Source organism: Podarcis filfolensis (genome assembly GCF_964270895.1).
Source record: "Podarcis filfolensis genome assembly, chromosome: 3".
Classification (NCBI taxonomy): Eukaryota; Metazoa; Chordata; class Lepidosauria; order Squamata; family Lacertidae; genus Podarcis; species Podarcis filfolensis.
The window spans coordinates 105,017,253-105,031,880 of NC_139606.1; the positions used below are offsets into that span (position 1 = coordinate 105,017,253).

At 43.3% G+C, this 14,628-nt stretch overlaps 2 protein-coding genes across 6 annotated transcripts in view; one reads left to right on the forward strand and one right to left on the reverse strand.

Moving 5' to 3' along the window:
* Positions 1-6,959, reverse strand: part of BCL2L11 (BCL2 like 11) — a 90,912-nt gene extending 83,953 nt beyond the window's left edge. The window contains exon 1 of the mRNA XM_083605597.1: positions 6,789-6,959. The gene's annotated coding sequence lies outside the window, so the exon portion shown is untranslated. The remainder of the gene's footprint in view (positions 1-6,788) is intronic.
* Positions 6,960-7,063: 104 nt separating this feature from the next.
* BUB1 (BUB1 mitotic checkpoint serine/threonine kinase) overlaps positions 7,064-14,628 on the forward strand; it is a 31,728-nt gene continuing 24,163 nt past the window's right edge. For 2 of the 5 annotated variants that reach the window (XM_083604964.1, XM_083604965.1), the window contains exons 1-6: positions 7,064-7,209; positions 9,010-9,069; positions 9,940-10,084; positions 11,607-11,803; positions 12,970-13,013; positions 14,245-14,327. In XM_083604964.1, the coding sequence (XP_083461090.1) occupies positions 7,139-7,209; positions 9,010-9,069; positions 9,940-10,084; positions 11,607-11,803; positions 12,970-13,013; positions 14,245-14,327 (600 nt within the window). In that variant the 5' untranslated portion in view covers positions 7,064-7,138. Of the gene's footprint in view, positions 7,591-9,009; positions 9,070-9,939; positions 10,085-11,606; positions 11,804-12,969; positions 13,014-14,244; positions 14,328-14,628 lie in introns of all 5 variants that reach the window. The other 3 variants (XM_083604966.1, XM_083604963.1, XM_083604962.1) reach the window with 3 other exon arrangements.

Here is a 14,628-nt window from a genome sequence, read left to right on the forward strand (position 1 = left end):
ATTATGGATGATAAAAATTAAAATTATTTTTTTCTTACCTGCACTGATGACAGTCATTGTTCAGATGGGGGGCTTTTATCCATATCCGCAGTCACTCACTCACTCACTCAATCAATCAATCAGTAGCTGAATTGGGTTCTACACAGTCACAAAAGCAAATTACCGATAACCGAAAAACCCTCAAAAACAAAAATGCAAAATAAACAGCAAAAACAAAAGCGACAACTGAATCCGTTCTGGAAGTCCGTTTGACCTCTGAAATGTTCGAAAGCCAAGGTGTGGCTTCTGATTGGTGCAGGCGCCATGGAAACAATAGCCAACAGCCGCACTTCCGAAAAACGTTCAAAAATTGGAACACTTACTTACTTTGGCATTTGGGAACCAAGGTGTTTGAGTATCAAGGTACCACTGTATACGGATCTGCACTCAGACAATAGGTTCGCTACAGTGGTACCTCGGGTTAAGAACTTAATTCGTTCTGGAGCTCCATTCTTAACCTGAAACTGTTCTTAACTTGAGGTACCACTTTAGCTAATGGGGCCTTCCGCTGCCGCCGCGGTGCAATTTCTGTTCTCATCCTGAAGCAAAGTTCTTAACCTGAGGTACTATTTCTGGGTTAGCGGAGTCTGTAACCTGAAGCATCTGTAACCTGAGGTACCACTGTATTTAGTGCACAAGCGGGGAACTTCTTTCATCCCAGGGACATATTCCCTTGCAGACGACCTTCCAGGAACCACATTCCAATGGTGCCTGAGGGCAAAGTAGGTGGCACAGTGGATGGGACCCTTGCCTTTCTACAGTGGGCTACACTTCAGCCACACAAAAGCCAGAAGATTCTGCACACCCAAACCCCCCTCTATCCCCCAACTAAGAGGCATTAAAACACTTTAAGGACACATTTCCTGCCCGGCCAAAGCACCTGAGGAGGGTGTGGAGCTGGGTCAATGAGGGATGTGGCTTAAGGCAGTCCTGAAGGCTAGGCAGAAGACACCTGGGTCTGTGGTTCCCCGCGCCTGATTAAGTATATTGGGTTATGTACGTGCAGAGTAGACCATCCCGTGGGTAAGGTGTCACAGTCGGTACAATCATGAGGCAGAATGGCGTCGTGGTTAGAATGCTGGTTTGGTTTAGGGAGACCTATGTTCAAGTCCTGGGACGCGGGTGGCGCTGTGGGTTAAACCACAGAGCCTAGGGCTTGGCGGTCGGCGGTTCGAATCCCCGCAACGGGGTGAGCTCCCTTTGCTCAGTCCCTGCAGTTCGAAAGCATGTCAAAGTGCAAGTAGATAAATGGGTACCGCTCCGGTGGGAAGGTAAACGGTGTTTCCATGTGCTGCTCTGGTTCTCCAGAAGCAGCTTAGTCATGCTGGCCACATGACCCGGAAGCTGTATGCCGGCTCCCTTGGCCAATAAAGCGAGATGAGCGCCGCAACCCCAGAGTCGGCCACAACTGGACCTAATGGTCAGGGGTCCCTTTACCTTTACCTTATGTTCAAGTCCACCTGCTCAGCCCTGAAGCATGCTGGGAGAGTCTCCATCTGCAAACTTAGCCTACCTCACAGACTGCTGAGACCCTACCTAATTTACAGACCTAATAGGTATCTAAAGCCATTTGCACATAACAAAAAAATTATTTAATCAAAGTAATGGTTGAACTGAAATACAATTAAGAAGACGTATATTAATAGTGAAATAATTATTAAGCTCTAACTTAAAATGATTTTTTTATTCATAACAAACTTAATAATGCAAACACATTGGCATCTGGCAATAACTAAAGTTCCTTTAGGAACACAATTTACAAAGACTCATAGTCTAGTCTCTAGAAACTTGCTATAACATGAAATAATACTAGGTGTAAATATATGATGCAAACTACTAATAATGATAAATAGCAGAATGTAGGCACCCTATATATAGAAATGAGCAAACCTGTGCTATTTTAGGGAGCAGGCGAGCAGGAAGGGTCCATTACTTAATGACAGGATCCCACACAACACAAAGCACTGTTGCTGTATGTAGGTTTTATTTCATTTATTTTTTAATCTTATATTTTGGAAATGTACATCCAGATTTTTTTCCCTTATTTTTTTGGTGGGGGGCCAAGAGAGTGGGGCCCTCAGCTATAGCTTGTTTAGCTTATATGTAAATCCAGAACTGGGTATGGGCCAAGGGTTTTCTGGCTGTTCCCTCACTGTGAGAAGTGAGGTTACAGGGAACCAGGCAGAAGGCCTTCTTGGTAGTGGCACCCAGCCTGTGGAACACCCCCCCCCTTCAGATATCAAGGAAATAAACAACTATCTGACTTTTAGAAAACATCTGAAGGCAGCCCTGTTTAGGGAAGTTTTTAATGTTTGATGTTTTATCATGTTTTTAATATTCTGTTGGGAGCTGCCCAGAGTGGCTGGGGAGGCCTGGCCAGATGGGTGAGGTAAAAGTTGTTTTTTATTATTATTATTATTATTATTATTATTATTATTATTATTATTATTCCGAGGAGGAAAGTGGGTGGAACCATGTATGCCAAGTTAACCTCTTTTGCAGCACTCTAGCCATTTCCTCAAGGCACACAACATGGTACAGCCATATGCCGAACTGTTCACCCAACACCTATTTACGCTTAAAGCGTTCTGAAGTGTTGACAATATTAAGAGATGCTTCTTCACAAGGAGGGAGGCAAGGAGATCTCATAAGCATCTGCCTGGCCAGGACTTGGATGAGTGAAGCACAAAGTAAATATTCTTTTTCTTCTTTTCTGCATTGGCAAAACAGAAAATATGTGTGTTTTTGTCAGCTACGAAAAACAGTTTTTCTCTAGCAGATCATCAGCTCCACTGTCAATCTTGGCACAGCCTACTGGGCACCCAGATGTTTCGTATCAAGTCTGAAGAACTTCCATATGAAAAGAAGCCCGCCTTGCTGTATAGGCAACACCTGATTGCACTAAAGAGTAATCTGAGATTAATTTGCCAGAAAATGTTGAGAAGAGTACCAGATGCAGTTAGTGGTTCCCATAAATCACACGGACTTCATTTAAAACACAAATGTGATTCCAAATAAAAGTATAAGGCAAGATACATATTTATTTATTCTAAAAAATAAAAAGTTCTACCAAGACAGGCCTTCAAGGTGATTTACAAGGCATTTTAAACAACACGAACGTACACACTAAACTAACTTCAGGGCTGATCCAAGACAGTTTTCTGCCTAAGGCAGAATACCAAACTGTGTCCCTCTCCCCAAGTCATGGGGTACTGTAATCAAGCTAGTTTGGCACCTGAAACAGAAAATCCCACAAGAGCCTCTCTCTGGGAGTATAAATACAACAATATTATATTGGACTTACTAACATGATACTCAAGATCAGCTGCTACTGTCTACCAAATGGTAGGGATGGCCCTGAATGGCTAGTTTAAACAAAGCAACCAAAAATATGCTAGACAGATTTAATGATCTGAACATTTCTTTCTATCAAGGTGTTGCTACTAGGGCTATCAAACCACTTGAGAATTTTGAGACTGCAATCCTATGCACTTACTTGGGAGCAAGCCTCATTGAACTCAGTGGAACTTACTTCTGAGCAATTATGCATAGGCTTTGGCTGTGCAAGTTGATTAACTGTGCAACTTTTTTAACAGCTTTAACTGACAGTGAAATAAAATCACTACATGTAGGGTGAGTTTTGAATGCATGAACTAGGATAGCATCATAATATGCAACAGGAAGTACAGTAATACTATCATGAGGAACTGAATGCGCCCACTGAATTAAATGTGGTAAAAATAAAATTTCAGTATAAGGAATTGGGTCATGTAATATAACAGTGCAGTGTATGGTAAAAGAAAGGGATGTCAGCGTTTTTAAAAGTGTTTGCAATTTATATCGTGTTCTGTTCACACATTAAGCTCTTGGGCTGTACGGTAGTTACTGTCAGAATGTTGACTTGCACCTGTATTAACAACTGCTAATCTTACAAAAGAAGTTTATATTAAAATGCGATAATGTACAGCTGGATTCTGGCCTCTATGGTTTTATGATCAGTCTTCAATTAAATGGGGACACAATCGAATCCTCTCCTGCTATGATGAGGTAAATTGGGAAAGCAAAAGCAGTTTCTCTTAGTACAGTTCTACCGTTTCTTACAGCACAACCATCATACACCTTGTTAAATAAAAAAGCTATAGTGATCATGCTATCACCAGTTAATTCTGTTGTGAAAGATTTAGGCAGCAATCCTATACATACTTACCTGGAAATCCCACTGAGCTTGGTAAGACTCGCTTCTGAGCAGATAAGTGTTGAGGAATCTTTTTCAGCTTGAGGCTTCCCTGGGTAGGGTAGAGTGCAAAGGAGGCTAGAATAATGGATGTGGCTCTGCCCTTTGTACAGCAGATTACACCCCAGCCATGCAAAAAGCCAGATGTTTCTACAAACATACAAATATACCTCCATCCTGTTTTCAGGCAAGCAAGTAGCATTATCCCTGTTCAAACACCTATTATTGTATATCCTAATGGCAGTCTTAATACTCGGGGTACCAATCTTTGTGAAACAAAAGTGACCACACACACCTGCCCAATAACACCGAAAAAGTATGGGTGGGGGATGACACAGCAAAATGAGGACTGAGTATCCTCTATGGGCATAAACTGCTAGCTGACTGTGAGTGAGGACAGAAAATAAGAGAGTATGTGGAATGGAATTTTTGGAGACCTAAACGCTTGTACTCAACACTGCAACATTTTGTTGCAGAGCCTTAAATGAGGACAGAATTCCAAGTCTAATGAAGTGGACTCCAGTTGTTATGTACTGAGTTGAATAGGATCCAAACTGCAGCAGTCTGATTGGTCCTAGAACAATAGGATCCAAAAGGCAGCAGTCTGATTGGTCCTAGAACAATAGGATTCAGAATGCAGCAGTCTGATTGGTCCTAGAACAATGCAGCAGTATGATTGGTTGGCAGGAACCACCCAATCATGCTCCAGATAGAAGTGAATCCACAACCTGATTGGCTTACAGTAGAATTCCGGAATTAGCCAATCATGTGCAGCCCATTGTGTAAATAATGTATATAAAGCAGATACTTTGAGGGGACATTCATTCCTCCTCACCACTATGAGCTGAATAAAGAGCATGAAATCACTTTGCGACTCTGAGTATATTTCACCAGTCATGAACTGTTTATGTCATAAAAACTCTGTTACTCTTTTTAACACTTATCTAGGTACAAGTCCCAGTGAATTTGGTGGGGCAAACTTCTGAGTAGATATGAATAGGATGTGCTGCAAGGTATCTGAATACTACTTGTTTTTGCTGCAACAGACTAGTGTGGCTACCCTTCTAGGTGACACTATTGGAGAAAGCTTTTTCTTCAAGCTTACAAAATGAAAAAGTTATTAGGAACTGTCAGTAACTGAAGTCAAGCTTCACCCGCAGAATGAACTTTGTCTAAGCTTAAGAAAAGAATAGAGGCCTGCTATGAGGCATTTTTGAAAAACTTATTGTTTGCCACCCTCTTGTGGAAATGAAGGAAATTAGAACTTGTGTGAGAAAACGAGAGACTATTGATACATAATTGTCAAAAAAATAAAAAACCAGCAATATCAGCAAGAAAAACTGAGGAATGTAGTGTGGCCTAAGTGTTCATCTTGTTGGCCAAGATGTCCAAATCAGCTTCGATTGTACAACCTGAATTTGCCAATATGAGGTCAAATTGCACTTGAAAACACTGAGCACTGCAAATTATCTCACTAACACTTAAAAGAGTACTTGCCTGTCTTCTCCCACTGCCTTCATAAGGACTGCAGCCTTATTTCCCTAGTTTCCAAGGTAGGCCTGACCATTAAACAGTGTGAGGCAGCTGATCTTGGTCGTCCTATAAATGGTTGGGGTTTTTAGTTTATTAAAAACGTGTACCTTTACTTTCAGAGATAGGTGATTTGTGGTAATTTCTGCCGTGGGTGCCAGTATAACTAGTAGCGCAATCCTCGCCAAGTCTGCTCAGAGCCAGTGTTACAGCGCTGGACTAGGACCTGGGAGAGCAAGGTTCAAATCAGCCCCCTTGTCAGTTCACGGTAACCTTCCTCACAGGGTTGTTGCAGGGGATTAAATGAGAAAGGAGAGAAGCATGCCACACCACTTTTGAGCTGCTTGGAGGAAAAGGTGGGATAGAGATATAGTAAGCAAATATAATAAAATAAAGTAAGTGAGGTGTTATGTACCCAGTTGAATAGGATCCAAACTGCAGCAGTCTGATTGGTCCTAGAACAATAGGATCCAAAAGGCAGCAGTCTGATTGGTAGTAGAACAATAGGATTCAGAATGCAGCAGTCTGATTGGTCCTAGAACAATGCAGCAGTCTGATTGGTTCGCAGGAGCCACCCAATCCAGCTCCAGATGGAAGTGAATCCACAACCTGATTGGTCTACAGGAGAATCCCGGAATTAGCCAATCACGTGCAGCCCATTGTGTAAATAATGTATATAAAGCAGATACTGTGGGGGAACTTCCATTCCTCCTCACCACTATGAACTGAATAAAGAGCATGAAATCCACTCTCGACTCTGAGTATATTTCATGAGGCCTGTTGAATTCCAGGGAAGTGGCGATAGGATTGCAGACTTATTTGGCCAACTTTTGTTTCCTGCTACTGTGATAGGAAACTACGAAGGTGAATAAGGCTACCTTGGCATTTAATAGGGTGGTATACAAATAATTTAATACTGTTGTAAATATGAACAATAATATAAATAAATATAAAAATGAAATTAATAATAAAAAACTGCACCTACACTTCCGGTTCCCAATTGAGCGCGCGGGGCGAATAGCTGATGCAAAAGTCGTGGGGACAGGACACCAAAAACGCGAAGCTCCGCCCCCTCGTATTATCTTTCTGCCCCGCATACGGCGGGCTTCGAATGTGAACCGGAAGCGAGGGTCGTGGGTAATGCTTATCTGGATCCTCCCCCACCCTCTTTACCTCTTCAGTATCAGTCGCGTTACTACGTCCTCTCTCCGTCGAGGGTCTCTCCGCCTTCCTTCGTTCTGATTGGCTCTCATTCCGGCCAATCCCGAAAGGGCCAGAACGTCTTGTGCGGCTGCGCGGGACGGTTTGAATTTTTTTAAATGTTTCTTCCCAGTTATGGTGGACGCGGCAGCTTCCATGGCTTCGCCGGCGCCTGGGGCAGCCGCGGAGCTTTCCGCGCGCGCACAGTGAGTAGTCGCGGCTGAGGGGGGCGGAGGCGAGGCTCTTCTCCTTTCCCGTGTTTTATCGTGGGCCTTAAAATCTGAAGGGATGTAGGAGGGTGGTGGGCTACGGGGGGGAGGGGGCGGGGTAAATTGCACTCTGCACATGCACAGAGGCCGTGGCAGTGAGACTCCGCGCTGCCTGTGCGTGTTTTCTTTCATGGCTTTGAAGCTTGTTTGGGGAAAGGTAAGGGGACCATCCTCCTCCCTCTCTTACTCTGAACCCAGAGGCTGCCTCACCTGCAAGGGAATGTCAGGAAATATCTCCTCCACCACCAAGAATCTCCTCCACCAACCCCAAGAATATTCAGCAAAATGGTACCCTCAGTTTTGCTGCCTGGAAGTAAGGTGGTTTGGGGTTTTTTTTATGAAGGTGTATTTTGTCTAGCTTCCTTTGCTCCATGGTCAAAGCAACTACTCTATTCTGAACTTTAAAATGGAAAGTGTAATGCTGGTGGTCAACAAAAGAGATTTAAAGACTGTCTCAAGGCAAATTTAAAAAATGTAGTATAAACACGGACAACTGGGAAATACTGGCCTGCGAGCGCTCCAGTTGGAGAACAGCCTTTCTAGTAGGTCTGTCTGTCTATGTAGCAAGGGCAAAAGTGGACAGTGCATTATTGGGCCAGCAATGCCAAGTTTTTTTTAAAAAAAAAATAAACATTTGTTCACTTGCACTTTAGTGCAAAATTGTGGGAGGGGTCAAATTAAGGGGGGGGAAGCTATTGAAAAGTAATGGACGAAGGAACCATCAAGCTTTATGCTACTACTGTATTTTGTAAAATAATAATAATTCTCCACTTGGAAATCTCAGTATGTAATGGCTGCAATCCTAAGTAGGTAAAGGTAAAGGTACACCTGACCGTTAGGTCCAGTCACAGACGACTCTGGGGTTGCGCGCTCATCTCGCTCTATAGGCTGAGGGAGCCGGCGTTTGTCCGCAGACAGCTTCCAGGTCATGTGGCCAGCATGACTAAGCCACTTCTGGCAAACCAGAGCAGCTCACGGAAACACTGTTTACCTTCCCGCCAGAGTGGTACCTATTTATCCACTTGCACTTGATGTGCTTTCGAACTGCTAGGTGGGCAGGAGCAGGGACTGAGCAACGGGAGCTCACTCTGTCGCGGAGATTCGAACCGCCGACCTTCTGATCAGCAAGCTCTAGACTCTGTGGTTTAAATCACAGCGGCACCTGCGTCTGGTGGCAATCCTAAATGTCATGGGTCAAAGAGTGTGATAAAATACTTTAATGGTAAGAGTTGTCAAGCAACAGGTGATTGATTTAGCCCACCCCTTCAATTAAAGAAAGAAATCCCCTAGCAGGTACCAGGAGGCACATAGTGACAGTTCCATACAGGCCTAGCTACAGATTATTATTGATAATATTTGTATGCTACCCTTCATCCAAATATCTGAGGGTGGTTCACAGCATAAAGATGACATTCTAGAGCTTCAGTGCCAACTGAAAAGGTTGAGTATATTGAACACATGTTTTCACTTTCATTCAGAGCCAGTTTCAGGTTTTTGAAGGCTGACAGCACATCTGTTTAGGTTGGTGGATACTGGTGGCCCTCCCTTACCTTGACAGTTTGGAGCCACCAATTTAGCCCTAGTTTGTGGCAAGGGGAGGGGGAAGAAATCAGGCACATGTATCTTTGAAGGGGTCTGTGAAAGCACTGTGGGATACAGTGCCAGATCCATTCAAATACTGCTAAACTGCCATATTGTGTTAAATACTGATATGATGCTGTCTGCTTTGTTTCACAGAATGTTTGAAACTCTCATACAGAACTACAGCGGTGATGACCCACTTGATCCTTGGTATAGGTTAGTCTTTCCTCTGACTGCCCTCTATCTTTTCTAGATTTATTCAAGTTATTTTATAACCACAAACAAAAAAGTACAGTGGTACCTCTGGATGTGAATAGGATCCGTTCTGGAGCCCCGTTCGTATCCAGAAGCTAACGCAACCTGTGTCTGCACGGGTCGCGATTTGCTGCTTCTGCGCATGACGTCATTTTGAGCGCGAGTGGCGAAACCCAGAAGTAACGCGCTCTGTTACTTCGGGGTCGCCACAGTGCGCAACCCGAAAATACTTATCCCGGAGCTACTTCAGCCCAAGGTATGACTGTACTAACAAAAAAGACCAATTACTCCAACTAAAGCTAAATAATAACACCCGATCTCAAATCAGTGACAACCATATTTCTCTAAATGGAGAGCAGAGAGGTGCCTGTATATCTGAAACTAAACCATATGAAATAAAAACCCTCCACAATGATTAGAAATGATCAAAATATTATTGCCCCTTAGAGACTGTAGTTTGTGTTACTTTTTCTGCAATAACTGAATTCCAAAGGTTTTTATATCATAAGGATGCAGTCAGATTTTTAAAAAATGCTTTCCACTGTTTTGCTACAGAGATCCTGGCAGCTGGCAGCATCCATGTTAACAGCTCCTTTTGGTGAAATGTCTTCATAGTGTCTGGCCACATATTTAGTAGGGATTCTAACTATACTGTAAGGCAGCCTTTCCAACCCTTGGGTGTCCAGCTGTTTTTCAGCTACCTTTTCCATTATCCCTGGTAATTGGCCATGCTGGCTGGGGCAGATGGGAGCTGTAGTTCGACAACATTTGGGGATCCAAGATTGGGAAACGCTGCTGTAAGACATACAATTGATCAGCTCCTCTTTTTAGGTATTTTCAGTGGGTTGAAGGTCTATCGGGAGTAGAAGGGAGACAAAAGCACCTGCTGTACTTGCTGGAGCGGCTTGTGAAAGTATTTTTAAGTGACAAGAGGTACCAGCATGACGCAAGATTCATCAACTGCTGCGTGACGTTTGTACGTATACAGAATAGATGCACAATTTATTAAAACTTTGCACATGCTGAACAGTAATTTTTTTTAAGTTGTTGTTTTGGATTGATGTAAGTAGCCTTAAATTATATAATTATAAGTTGGGATATAATTACGTTTGCATTAAAAGAATCTGAATTATTGTACCTTTGGATTGTGTAATCTGATGTTTATTGATATTCAGTGGAAGTCCTGTTCATCTGGTTATTTAGCAATTAAAAGGAATGTCAGTGTGGGGCTATCTTTTAGTGCAGGGGTGAGTATCCTGTCACCTTCCAGATGATGCTGAACTCCAACTCCTATCGCCCTGACCGTTGTCAATGCTGGCTGGTGCTGATGGAAATTTGAGTCCAGCAACATCTCTAGGGCTGAACATTCACCATCCTTCTTTGGATGGCAACCTGGAGACCCCCTGACCCCCTCATCCTCTCCAATCTCCTGTGATGTGTCACAAGTGTTTTCTTCTGTGTGAACCAAGACACAAAGTTTTACTTGGCCCTTTACTATAACCAAGCCCAAGCAGATAGCTGCACCCCTGCTCTGAATATGTAGTAAAACTCACCTTTTACCCTATGAAGCTGCTTTTTACTAAGTCACATCATCAGGGGAGGTTCTGATCTCAATAGCAGAGCATCTGATTTGTATGCAAGAAGACCCAGATTCAGTCCCTGGCACCTCCAGGTAAGACTGGAAAGAATTCCTGCATAATAATAATAATAAATTTTATTATTTATACCCTGCCCATCTGGCTCCTCTGTCATGGGATTCCTTCATTGCAGGGGGTTGGACTAGATGACCCTCAGGATCCCTTCCAAGTCTACAATTCAGTGATTCTATGAAGCCCTGCAGAATCGCTGCCAGTCAGGGTAGCCAGTACTGAGCTAGATGGACCAATGCTCTGACTTGGTATAAGGCAATTTACTTTTTCTATTGGTCCATCTCATTATTGTCCATTCATGCCATTTTTAAAAATAGTGATATGGTTGCAAAGTAGTCTGCTTCTGCTGGCAGCAGCTCTCCAGACTTTCCGACAGGGATCTTTCTCCACACCTGCTGACAGAGATCTTTTTAACCAGACATACCAGGAAATGAACTGGATACCTTCTTCCACTTGGCCAGGTGATAGAGATGGCCTTGTCTGCAGGGCTTGGAGTTCTCCCACTCTGTACTTCAACTACTGATGCCTGTTTCTTGGCTTGTACGAGGTGTAGAATGGACAAGAAGAGATTGAAGAGCCCTTTACTCTCTTCTTGGTTCATGTGGTCATGAATCAGTGAGTGGCCTTTCAGTCACTTATGCTCCATTCAAAATTGAACTAGTTGCTACCCAGGTGAGTAGCTTGTCTTGAAAGATGTTTTCACACTCATATAAACCTAGTTTGCAAATAGCGATGGTAGTGTTGGTTGTTTTCTTGTCCTTGCTTTCATAATGGAACATTATTGTTGCTAAGCTGACTTCACTTTCTTTTAAATGAGTGTTAATGTGCATATGTCTATATCTCCTCTAGGCCGACTTCATCGATAAGCCGAGCAATTTTTTTGACTATTTGTGCAGCCAAGGGGTTGGTAGCAAATCATCTCTTCTGTATTGTGCTTGGGCTCAGAAGCTTGGCATGCAAGGAAATATATCTCATGCAAGCGCTGTTATTCAAAAGGGTATTCAGAATGGAGCAGAACCAATTGAGAAGCTGCATCAACAGTACAGGTATGTCTATATTTGGCCTGTGATTGACAAACTGATTTTGTAAAGTAAAGACAGTGGAGTCCAAGCGAAGAACCTCTAGTTTGGGGGCAGAATGTGCCCCTCCAGGCCCCCTTCCCAGGCCACACCTATCACAGCTCCTGTGGGTGGCTTTTGATGGGCGGGTCAGAGGAAAAGTGGGTAGAGCAGCAAAATGTAAATTTTACCTGCTCTGTAGACTAGGTTCGACACCCATTCAGACACCCCCTCTATGCTCCATCCAAGAAAGCAAGGGGCATCACAGTTTGGGTACACATTCCCACCAGGCAAAAGGAGGGCCATGAGTTGGGGGGAAAGGGTAGGGCCTGAGCATAGTTCTGAGGCCTAGATAGAGAGGACTTTTGAGGCTGCATTTGACCCCCTGGGCCTGAAGATCCCCACCGCTGTTGCGGAGGAAAGTTGTTGTTGTTATTATTATTATTATTATTATTATTATTATTATTATTCATACCCCGCCCTTCCCGGCCACAGCCGGGCTTAGGGCGGCTAACACCAGTAAAATTGCAATAAAAACGTAATAGGGAAGAAAAAAAACCCAATTTAAAATACAGGTTAAAATACAATTTAAAATGCAGCTTCATAGATCAAAACCATAAGGGTCAGACTGAGTCCAAACGAAAGGCCAGGCGGAACAGCTCTGTCTTGCAGGCCCTGCGGAAAGATGTCAAGTCCCGCAGGGCCCTAGACTCTTGTGACAGAGCGTATATAGGTATATGCTGAGATTTTTTGAAGCCTCAGGTGTTGTGTGATTAAGCGAGAGCTAGATAATTTGGAATTACAGATTCAAAGACCATATGTGCTTCTTTGTAAAAAGCAAAAAAGAAGCTGCATCTCTTGGCAGTGGTGAGGCTGAAAATGAAGCTTAAGAGTTAAAGGCTTTCAAACTCTAATTGGCACGTGAGGTATGTGTTGTGCTTGGTGATAACGAGAGTATGTCGGCGATTAGGGAATAATTTTATCGTGACCACCTTTAGAAAACTGCTGTTGTGTGGCCTGCTTTTAAGCTGTCTTTGCTGTGATCTTTAAACTTCGACTCGAGCTTTTAAATTAAATCTTACTTGATGCAGAAGTATTTGACTTCTTAACCTTCCATCGCCAATGCTAATTACAGTCTCTTCTCTTCCACCTAGATTTTTGCAGAGCTGCTTACCTCAGAATCAAATTTCAAATCACGGTAGGTTTACTTTCTGCACTTTCATTGTAATAATCTTACGACTTGCTTTTTAAAAATTTAATTTGGTGATGTCAGAATTCCTGAAAATAAACTTGAGGTCACGCCCTTCAAAGAGGGAACTGAAATGATGCTAATGTAAAACCTTTGTGTCTCTGCCTGATGGCACCGCACATTGTGGCATTGTCTCCAAGGACTCTTGGAAATCTTAACAATCTACTGGCTCTGTATAGGGGGGAACTGATGGGTGGCTGTCCTCTGAAACAAAGAGATGGATTTTTGTCCTGTGAATGAAGAGAGTTTGCTGTGAACAAGTAGACAGGATTGCAACAAACTGAACTCATATGTGTGTTCAAGGGCAGAGGAACACAGAAAGCTCCTTTATGCTGACCCAGGCCACTGGTCCATCCAGTTTAGTATTGTCTGCACTGACTGCTAGCAGCTATCCAGGAATTCAGATGGAGTTCTGTCCCATAACTAACTGGAGATGCTGGGTATTGAACCTACCTACCTGCAAAGCAGATGATGTAACACTGAGCTGTAGTCCTTCCACACACTTGCTGAGGTATCATGTTTGCGGACAGAACTGGACTAGGACGCATGTTTTGGACTGGAGAAAAAGTACAGTGGTACCTCGGGTTAAGTACTTAATTCGTTCCGGAGGTCCATTCTTAACCTGAAGCACCACTTTAGCTAATGGGGCCTCCTGCTGCTGCTGCACCACCGGAGCACGATTTCTGTTCTCATCCTGAAGCAAAGTTCTTAACCCGAGGTATTATTTCTGGGTTAGCGGAGTCTGTGACCTGAAGCGTATGTAACCTGAGGTACCACTGTACATTCTATTCTAGCCTGTTTTTTTGCCTTCAGCCAAGTAGTCAGTGAAAGAGATAAGATTGTAATCTAAATCTCTACTTGTTTGAAGTGGTATTGCTGTTCTGGTGCATTCTACACTGAACGCTTTTAATGCAGAGAAACAGACCAGGTTCTAGAATCCAGTCATCATCTTGTGGAAGTAGTCTTAGATCAGGAATGGGGAATCTGTGGACCTGGATGTTCTTAGATTATAGCTCTCACCATCCCTGATAATTAGCTGTGCTGGCTCAGGCTGTTAGGAGTTGGAGCTTGAGATCAACTGGAAGGCTACAGGTTCCCCATCCCTTCTTTTATATGTGAACTGTCTTTAATGATCAGCATCCATTCTTGGTTTCTCTCATGGTATTTTTTCCTCCTGTAGTTGGTGTTCTGCAGCCCCTTAATCCCCAAATGTCAAATCAGATGGCTCCTAAAGAAGGCCCAGTCTGTGCTAATCAAAATCAGGTACAGTAGAACCGCAACTCGTTATGTGATTGCAGCTTTGAACAGGTGGCAGGAATATAAGTGGAGAATGGGGAAAACAGTTGGAAGAGGCTGTCCGAGATCTTGTAATATCTCCTGAAGGCCCTATTAAATCTCACATGACCTTCCCAGGGCCCGTTAAGCAAGGCAGAGGGCTTTAAAAAAACTCTTTCCAAACTAGGTTTTCCTGCCACAGAAAGTTTTTAAACCCTCCACCTTGCTTACTTGGCTCTGGGAAGGTCACATGAGGCCTCTGCTTATTATTGTTATTTATTAAATTTGT